At 45.8% G+C, this 9,464-nt stretch overlaps 1 protein-coding gene across 1 annotated transcript; it reads left to right on the top strand.

Moving 5' to 3' along the window:
• Window positions 1–2,707: 2,707 nt before the first annotated feature.
• Window positions 2,708–6,015, top strand: LOC123156160 (probable ubiquitin conjugation factor E4). Its single transcript, XM_044574328.1, has one exon. It carries the CDS (start codon window positions 2,821–2,823, stop codon window positions 5,830–5,832), a length of 3,012 nt encoding a protein of 1,003 aa, XP_044430263.1. The 5' UTR covers window positions 2,708–2,820; the 3' UTR covers window positions 5,833–6,015.
• Window positions 6,016–9,464: the final 3,449 nt, after the last annotated feature.

Here is a 9,464-nt window from a genome sequence, read left to right as displayed (position 1 = left end):
TTAATTCTGAATTAACACTGGTCATCGATGCATACCACAAAATGTTTGGTGACTTTTCTTAACACTTCTTATGTGGCGCTTGAAGCATCAGATATGTGAAAATGATTTGGTTCGCACATTTTTAGTGACCATGGATGCATTAACTCCAAGTTTGACATATACAACAAAGAACTACACCCAAAATACTAGTTATCGTATTAGGCAACTCCAACGGGCTCCCTACCTCTCCCTCCTAACCAAAAAGGCCATCCAACGGACCCCCTTTACTTCTTCCTCGTATGTATGAGTCGGATTCTTCGGAGCAAAAAGGGAATTGAAAGGGCTCCCCGAGTTAGGTCTGAACTGTCTTGTATACTCTGTTGCAGCTTCAAATAGAGGGGAGGAGCGGGGGAGTCCAAACTGTCTGTCATGTTGGATTGACAAATGGACCCACCCAAAAAGACCCAGACCCTTCCCTTTTCCGATTTATTTCTCATGGAGCCCCCCGCTTTAGAATCACCAAGCGCCCCGTCTCCACCACACTCCCCTCACCTCGCCTCCGCCATGTTGCTCCTCCCCTTCCCGTTCCCCATTGACGTGCCACACATCAGGCCACCAAGGAGAAGATTTGCGCCGCCATAGCCGTTGTCACTCCCACCCTTGCCGACCGTTAGGTTACTGTTGTTCGTACTCCATGGAGGTAGTGGCAGAAGGGCTCGTTGAAGTTAAGTCCGCCATCGAGGCCCAAGTCAAGGCAAAGGATTTGGAGGGCTACAAGGGTGTGGCCATGCCCTTGGCGCGCAGGCCTGATCAAGAGCGAGCTATGCTTTGACAAAGATTACTGGAGCTGGCTCTGCGACCATCTCACTGGATTTCCTGAACTTGAACGGTGGCGCTGTTGTAGCTTGAGGTGACCAGCAGACAGACAAGGTCGACACCAAGCTGTTTATCGTGCCTTTGTTCCTTGGATCGTTCTTCTTCTTCGGGGATTAAAAGTCCCAGCCATCCTCCGAGATCTTGAGTTTGTTCTAGTGGTCCACCACTCCATCTTTGGTGATTTTCCTCAATGTCAGCCACTCGTTATCCGCAGCGGTTGCCAAAAGAAGGCTGCTAACGCTATCAGGAATTCCTCCAATCTCGCCTTGCTACTCTCCAGGAACAGGATCATCCAGAACTTGAGAGTTCTGAGGATCAGCCTCCACACCTGGGTAATAGAAGTCCAAATAGTGTTGTTTAAAAATCATAGAGTTCCTATATTTTCACAAACACCATAGGATAGCAGAGCTAATGGTAGTCAAAGCCAAATTCTTCTTATTAGAGACCCAAAATCTAGCAACAGATTCGAAGTTTGCTCCTGTATGAATCTTAAAGTGATCACCAATGAAAGACCAGATGTTTTTTGCTACTGTGCAGTCAAAAAACAAATGAAAGTTAGTCTCGTCATCAGAGCAAGAGACACAGTCAAGAGGTTTTATAATGTGTCTTTTCCTCAAATTATATCTAATCATTAGCTTGTTAGCAGAAAATAACCATAAAAATACATGATTTTTTGGGGGTACATAGAGCTTCCACACCGTAGGGAGGGAAACTGGTTGCACCCCTCTTAATCACATGGTATAGGGAACTGGAGGAGTAGAGCCCTTTATTCTCCAGTTGCCAAACCAAAGAGTCTGTATCATCATTGAAAGCAATACTCCCAGCAACCTCTACTAGCTGGTACCATTGCTTCATGAGCTTGCTATCAAAATTTCTCCTAAAAGTCAGCTTGAGGGTCTCTCCATCCTACACCTCCTTGATGCTTTGCTCATTACAAATAGTATAGATTGACCAGAATTGCACAACTAGTGGGGAGGTCCCAAACCAGGTATCTTCCGAGAATCTAATCTTTTCTCAACTCCCAACTTGAGGGTTTGGATGATAGATTGGAACTTGAGGGTTTGGATGATAGATTGGAACCCTTTCCAAAATCTGGAGGAATTTGGGTTGGGATTGGCTGCAAACAGATTGGGTCTCCCCATCATATATTTATGATCTATTATAGATCTCCAAGGTTTAGTCCCCCTCTCATAGTACCTCTTGACCCAAGATCCTAGCAAACACAGATTTACATCCTGGAGGTTTGGTATTCCCAGGCCTCCAAATTCTTTTTTCATACAGACTTTTTTCCAGTTAACTAGGTGAAGTTTTCTATGTCCTTCAAATTGTTCCACAAGCAGCTAGCCATTTGGGAGTTGGTCAAGTCAATGGCCCATTTAGAAAATTAAAAAAACAGAGTAAATAAACAGGAATGCAGGCTAAACATGCTTGGATGAGAATCAATATGCCTTTGTAGGAGAGTAGCTTGCCTCTCCAGCCAGCAATTTTCTTCATTATTTTGTCTATATGGGGTTAGATGTCTTCCCTTCTAAGCTTAATGAAGGGGAATTCCCAGATATTTAATGGGGAAGGCACCTTGAGGAAGCTAGCAACCTCTCCCTCATCTATGTTAATGGGCATCAACTCACTATTCACTCTTCTTATAGTTAATCCTCATTCCAGACACCTGCTCAAAGCAGTTTAGGACCATCTTAAGGTTAGTTAGCACGATCAACTCACTTTCTCTGTTTTGGGGTCCTCTTTGCAAAGGTCGGGGACTTGGTTGTATTTTTCGCTTTCTCTTGGGTCCCTGTTGCAAAGTATGCGTTGATGCTTATCTTGTGGAAAAATCTGGGTCCTTCGGGACGCTTCTAACGCGTCGGCGTAGCCCCCTCCCCTCAAAAGAAAAAAACAAACCCTCCAAACCCCAGCGAGTCCGCCGCAGAAGTCGACGCAGCCGCAACCACCGCCGCCGCATCCGATCCCATGGCGTCCCCGTCCGCGCCATCGCCGTCGCCGTCGCGGCCGCAGCGCTCGCCGGACGAGGTCGAGGACATCATCCTCCGCAAGATCCTCCTCGTCTCCCTCGCGGCCCCGTCCGCCCCCAACCCCGCCGTGCCCTACCTCGAGCTCACCGCCGCCGAGCTCCTCTCCGAGTCGCGCCCCCTCCTCGCCCTCCGCGACGCCGCCGAGCGCCTCCTCATCGACCGCCTCTCCCTCCCGGACGCCTCGCCGCCGCCCTTCGCGTTCCTCGCCGCCGCCTTCGGCCGCGCCGCGGACGAGGCCCGCAAGATCTCCACGATCCGCGACCCCGCCCTCCAGGCGCGGCTGCGGGCGTCCATCGCCCACGTCCGCGGCCTCATCCTCTCCTACGCGCGCATCGTCGCGGGGAATCCGGACACCTTCCCGACGCCCCCCAACGCGCCCCACCCCGCCGCCGAGCTGCTCGTCTTCCTGCTCGCGGAGGCCGCCGACCCGCTCGACTCCGCCCCGGCCCCCGGCGCCCCGCCGCCGCCGGGCTTCCTGGACGAGCTCTTCGGGAACGCGGACTATGACGCCGTCGAGCCGGTGATGGGCGAGCTGTACGAGCGCCTGAGGCAGAGCGTCGACAAGGTATCCGCGCTGGGCGACTTCCAGCGGCCTCTCCGTGTGCTGAAGCGGCTGGTGGGGATCCCCAACTGCGCCAAGGCTCTGGTACAGCACCCCAAGTGGATTCCTAAGAATCAAATCATGCTGATTGGGGAAGGAAGAACCATGGAGATCTGCAGCTTGCTTGGGGCCTTCTTCCATGTCAGTGCTATTCCCGACCGTGAATTTGCAAGCCAGCCTGATGTTGGGCAACAGTGCTTCTCTGATGCATCTACACGGCGGCCGGCTGATTTGCTGTCATCATTTGCAGCAATACAAAATGTTATGAATAGCTTGCAGGATGGGCTGAGGGATGTTCTTCTAGTGCTGCTTAAGAATTCGGATACTCGAGAAAAGGTCCTCGAATATCTGGCAGCAGTGATAAACACAAATGCAGGAAGATCTGGCATGCGTGTGGACCCTTTGAAATGCGCAAGTTCGGGTATGTTTGTCAATCTCAGTGCTGTCATGCTCCGTCTATGCGAGCCTTTTTTGGATAAAATGGAGTCTATGAAGGGCAAGATTGATGTCAAGTACCTCTTCTGCAACAAAAGAGTAGATTTCAAGAGCTTGACCGCTGTAAATGCCTCTTCAGAAGAAGTCTCATCATGGATAGAGAGCTGGAGCCAGGATAATGCCAGTGGGAAGGCAAATAAAGAGAATTTCTCATTTATTTGCGAATGTTTTTTCATGACAGCAAGGGTACTTAACTTGGGAGTGATGAAAGCTGTGGCAGATCTTAAGCATATCTCTCAGGAACTTGCAAGGTGTGAAGATGATTTGGAAGCAAACAAAGCAATTAGAGATCAAGGAGGAAGTTCACCACAGCTTGAGCAAGATATAACACGCTTGGAGAAGATAGTTGCAGCCTTATCCCAAGAACAGTTCTGCTATGAATCTCAGATACTAAGGGACAGTGCTTTTCTTCAGCGTGCACTATCTTTCTACAGATTAATGATATTGTGGTCAGTAGACCTAGTTGGGGGATTTAAGATGCCTTTGCCATCAGAATGCCCCATGGAATTTTCTTGCATACCGGAGCATTTTCTTGATGATGCAATGGATTTACTTGCTCTAACCTCTAGAATTCCAAAAGCTCTGGAGGGATTCCCACTGGATAATTTTCTCAATTTCAACATCATGTTCATGGCGAGCTCTTCTTACATTAAAAATCCTTACCTGAAAGCAAAGATGGTTGAAGTTTTGAAAAGCTGGATGCCACAAAGAAGCGGCTTGAAATCCACAGCCTCGTTGTTTGAGGGGCACCAACTGTGTCTCGATTATCTTGTCAAGAATCTTCTGAAGCTTTATGTGGATATTGAATTCACTGGCTCCCATACACAGTTCTTTGACAAATTTAATATTCGACACAACATTGCTGAGCTTCTTGAGTATTTATGGGATGTTCCCAGTCATCGAAATGCTTGGAGACAAATGGCTAAAGAAGAGGAAAAGGGCGTCTACTTGAATTTTCTGAACTTCCTTATCAATGATAGCATCTATCTTCTTGATGAAAGTTTGAAAAGGATTCTCGAGCTAAAGGAAATAGAGGCTGAAATGGCTAATACTGTTGCATGGGATAGCAGGCCTGCTCAAGAAAGAGAGGAGCGGTTGCGCGCGTTTCATCAGTCAGAGAATATTGCTCGATTTGATATGAAGCTCGCAAATGAGGATGTTGGGATGCTTGCTTTCACGTCAGAACAAATTCCAGCACCTTTGCTTCTTCCAGAAATGGTGGAAAGGGTGGCAAGCATGTTAAATTACTTCCTCTTGCAGCTTGCTGGTCCCCAGAGGAAATCGTTGACTGTAAAAGATCCAGAGAAGTATGAGTTCAAACCAAAGCAGCTATTGAAACAGATTGCTACCATCTATGTCCACATTGCAAGGGGTGATAAGGAAGCTGTCTTCCCAGCTGCAATCTCAAAAGACGGAAGGTCATACAGTGAGCAGTTGTTTGCTAGCGCAACTAATATTTTGTGGAAGATTGGGGTAGATCCCCAAATCATACAGGAGTTTATGCAACTTGCAGGTAAAGCAAAAGCTGCTGCTGCTGAGGCCATGGATGCTGAGGCTATCCTTGGGGACATACCAGACGAATTTCTTGATCCGATCCAGTATACTCTGATGAATGATCCTGTGATACTACCATCATCGCGGGTCACAGTAGACCGACCAGTTATTGTTCGGCATTTGCTCAGTGACAGTACTGATCCGTTCAACCGCTCCCAGCTCACTCAAGACATGTTGATACCAGATACAGATCTCAAGTTGCGCATTGAAGAATTTGTCAGGTCCCAGCAGTCGAGGAAGCGGAGGGCTGTCGACGCTGAGACCGGGGAGCCTGATGGTGCTGCTGATATGGTGGAGTGAACTGCTAAAAGCTGGGATAGACAGTAGTTTCAGGCTGGATCAATTCTCGGTAAATGGTGTAAAGTGCTCCCTGCAAATCTAAGCTTGTACACTTTGTCATGCATTGCGTTATCATGAATCGTTAGGTTATGTCAAGTTCACTTGTATAAACATTTTATCATTTTGTTCAGCTGTGAATTATTATTGGTGTGTGTTAAAAAAAGGTATTTTTCCTAGAAAACAGTTGACTGTTTTCAATTGGGGCTTGATTTTCTGATCCCACGATTTTCTCCAGATTTGTACTGCCAGCCTTGTTTGTATTATCGGGCCTGCTTGCCTTATTGGTTTTTGTTTTCAGCCCGTTATACTTTGGGCGCCCGTTTGTCTTTTTCTCTGCCTGCATCCAGGAAGGAGGCCCATGGAGGCATCTCTTATCCAGAACAGAGGCAGGGGGAATGATGGATTGGAGTGGCATTGTCGTTGGAGGTTCAGTTGAGGAAGAAGCTGCTAGAGCTAGCCAGAGTTCGATCATTTAGAAAAATTACTGGATGTCTGTCTCCCAGGTTTCAGTTCTCTCTACTGTCATATCTCCTTTTGCAATTTGCTGTATGCACTTTTATTCACCACACAATTTTCTTTCCTTATCAATTGAAAAGGAGGAAGGGGAGCCTTGGCGCAGTGGTAAAGCTGCTGCCTTGTGACCATGAGGTCATGGGTTCAAGTCCTGGAAACAGCCTCTTACAGAAATGTAGGGAAAGGCTGCGTACTATAGACCCAAAGTGGTCGGACCCTTCCCTGGACCCTGCGCAAGCGGGAGCTACATGCACCAGGTTGCCCTTTTTTTATCAATTGAAAAGGAGCCACAGAAATGTAGGGAAAGGCTGCGTACTATAGACCCAAAGTGGTCGGACCCTTCCCTGGACCCTGCGCAAGCGGGAGCTACATGCACCAGGTTGCCCTTTTTATCAATTGAAAAGGAGCCCATAGCTGGAAAAGCGGTGGATGTATTTACCAAAATGGAACTAAAAGATCTTAATCAAGGCAAGTCACTAGTACTATTTTTCTGCTAATTATTTGTGCTAGCAACCATGAATATTTGTGTACGTTCTTGATGCCAGCTTAATCCAGTTTCCCTCTTCTACCATTTAACTTATCTTCTGATGTGTTTTCTTCTTCACTTGCTTGAACACAAACTAGGTTTTAGGATCTTTGAGGTAAGCCATTCATGTGGACTAGCTCTAGTCAATCAGTTCAAATAAAATGATGTAGGCTGCCTTACAGAAATTTCTCTCGAAGAAAGAAAAAAATATACAAGTCCATGCTACTATTTTTTGTCAAGATTGTATAAGCTTTCTTTTGGATATTAGTCACGTACTAAAGTTTAGGAAAAAATATGTCCATTCCTGCAGCCGCTAGTCTCACTATGCCTTTTCTTTTATCCCAATAAGTTGAAAGCTTCATTTCTATCACTTATTTTTCCTTATATGTAACAGTTAATGGTTCTCGTTGTCCATTAGAAACTGAGCTGATCTCTGTGCTAAAATTAACAAATTGTGCATGTTTAAATAAAATACTATTCACTCTTTTAGGTCGCACCAATTTTTTCTTTCGTAGCAACAAGGTGCTAGCTAATGTTCTAACATTTTAAACATTCATGTAAAATACTCCCTCCGTTCCTAAATATAAGTCTTTCTAGAGATTCCAATAGGGACTACATACGGAGCTACACTCATTTTGTTCTGTATGTAGTCCCTATTGGAATCTCTAGAAAGACTTGTATTTAGGAACGGAGGGAGTATTTTCATCCGATTCTTCTACCTTACTGGTATTAGTAGCACACTTTTAATATATAAAACAAATGCCCTGACCAAGAACACCACGCCATGACTGATAGGAATTAAAAAATGAATCACTTTCTTTAATTGTATACATAGATGTGGCAATGACCTGTTCAAGAATGCATTCTTCTCAATCTTGCTACAGGCTGAAGACTAATCTCCCAATCTTGCATGTCTGCTCTGAAGTTACACTGTTTAAATTTGTGCAAGCAGAACTGATATTAACATGTTCCTAGTGTGGAAACTTATCTTGGCATAGGACCAAAATGAAAGATCTATCTCTGATCTCGACAAGTCATATGAGCATAACTGCACTAGTATTTTACACGAGCACTGCTTAATTATACTTGGGACGGCCTGAAGAAGCAACCTTTTGTCAACTGCTTATAATTTATTCAGTTACTTAACCTGATCGCAACGATTAACCGGTATGAGAGCTGGCATGGCACCTGCACTTGTCTTTGTTTTCGGGAACTAATGATCTGATGGGTGTCACATAGCTTTCGTGAAAGAACTGGAGTACATATATTTGGGTTAGTACAGAAAGCTGGTGCCTTAAGCTCTGCTAGCCAATATGTTTGTTTATTCCAAAGGTTCGCTGCTGGGCACTGCGAAACTCCATGATGTTATGATTTGTTGTATTATTCCATAGATGTTCTTCCATTTGGCTATTGCAAAAAATATGTGTACAACTTGTTCTGTTATATGTTTTTCTCACATCCTTGTTCTCTTACAGGCTGTACATGTTATCTGATAAGTAGAATTTCATGCTGGAGATTCTGAAGGTTGCCGTGGCAGATGCCAGACAGTGAACTTCTGTCTTGGTTACCAAGCTGATGCTTCATCTTAGATGTCATGTATGCTCATCAGTTGAGTGTGAGATGCTAAGTTTGGGCATTGACTTGGTTCATGTTTGAATATTACTCCCTCCGTCCGGAAATACTTGTCATCAAAATGGATAAAAGAAGATGTACCTAGACGAATTTTAGTTCTAGATACACCCCTTTTTATCCATTTTGATGACAAGTATTTTCGGACGGAGGGAGCATTTGTTGCTATTTCCATGTTTGGAGACTTGGTTAATACGTGAATGTACTTGCTTCAGTGGTTAGAACTGGAGCCTGTGTTTATATATGGATTTACGTGTCAGCTTGAGAAGCTTGTGCATGTCTTTGACCAATTTGTGTCATGTGAACAGGTTGGGTGTTGACTTGGCTCATCTCTTGTATGGACATTTTTCTGCGGAATAGATGCTATATTATAGTTTCAGCTGCATCAATTCTTGGTAAATGGTGTGAGCTCCTCCCTGCAAATCTAAGCTGAGCATACAGCTCGATGCATTGCCTTATAGTTGATTGTTAGGTTATGCCCGCGCCGGCGCTCCCCCAACGAATGCTACACCAGTTCCAATCAGGCCCTGCCTTTCACCCGCCGACTCTCAGGCACATGGGTGTGAGATACGTCGGCCTGGGCAGTCCTGAAGCTACATTCATCCCTGGAAGCGTCTGGCAATGGCAGTGATGCTGTCCGGTTGTTTCGAGTCTCGGTGCCTCGCCATTTTGGCTGGAGGCAAGGCTGGGCGAGGCCTAATGTCGTTGTGTGTCTGTGGTTGAGGGCACCTCCTCACCTAGCCGTCCTCACTTGGTGAGGACGGTTGTGTGTGTCCCTCTTTTCTGGAGGTTGTACCCCTGATGTCTTCTTGTTCAATGCAATGAAATGCAAACTCTTTTGCGTTTTCTCGAAAAAAAGAGGTTATGGCAAGTCCACTTGTATAAACATTTCATCATTTAGTTCAGCTGTGAATTATTGTTGGTG

This window comes from Triticum aestivum, chromosome 7B, assembly GCF_018294505.1.
Source record: "Triticum aestivum cultivar Chinese Spring chromosome 7B, IWGSC CS RefSeq v2.1, whole genome shotgun sequence".
NCBI lineage: Eukaryota > Viridiplantae > Streptophyta > Magnoliopsida > Poales > Poaceae > Triticum > Triticum aestivum.
This window is presented reverse-complemented; position numbering and strand designations above follow the sequence as displayed.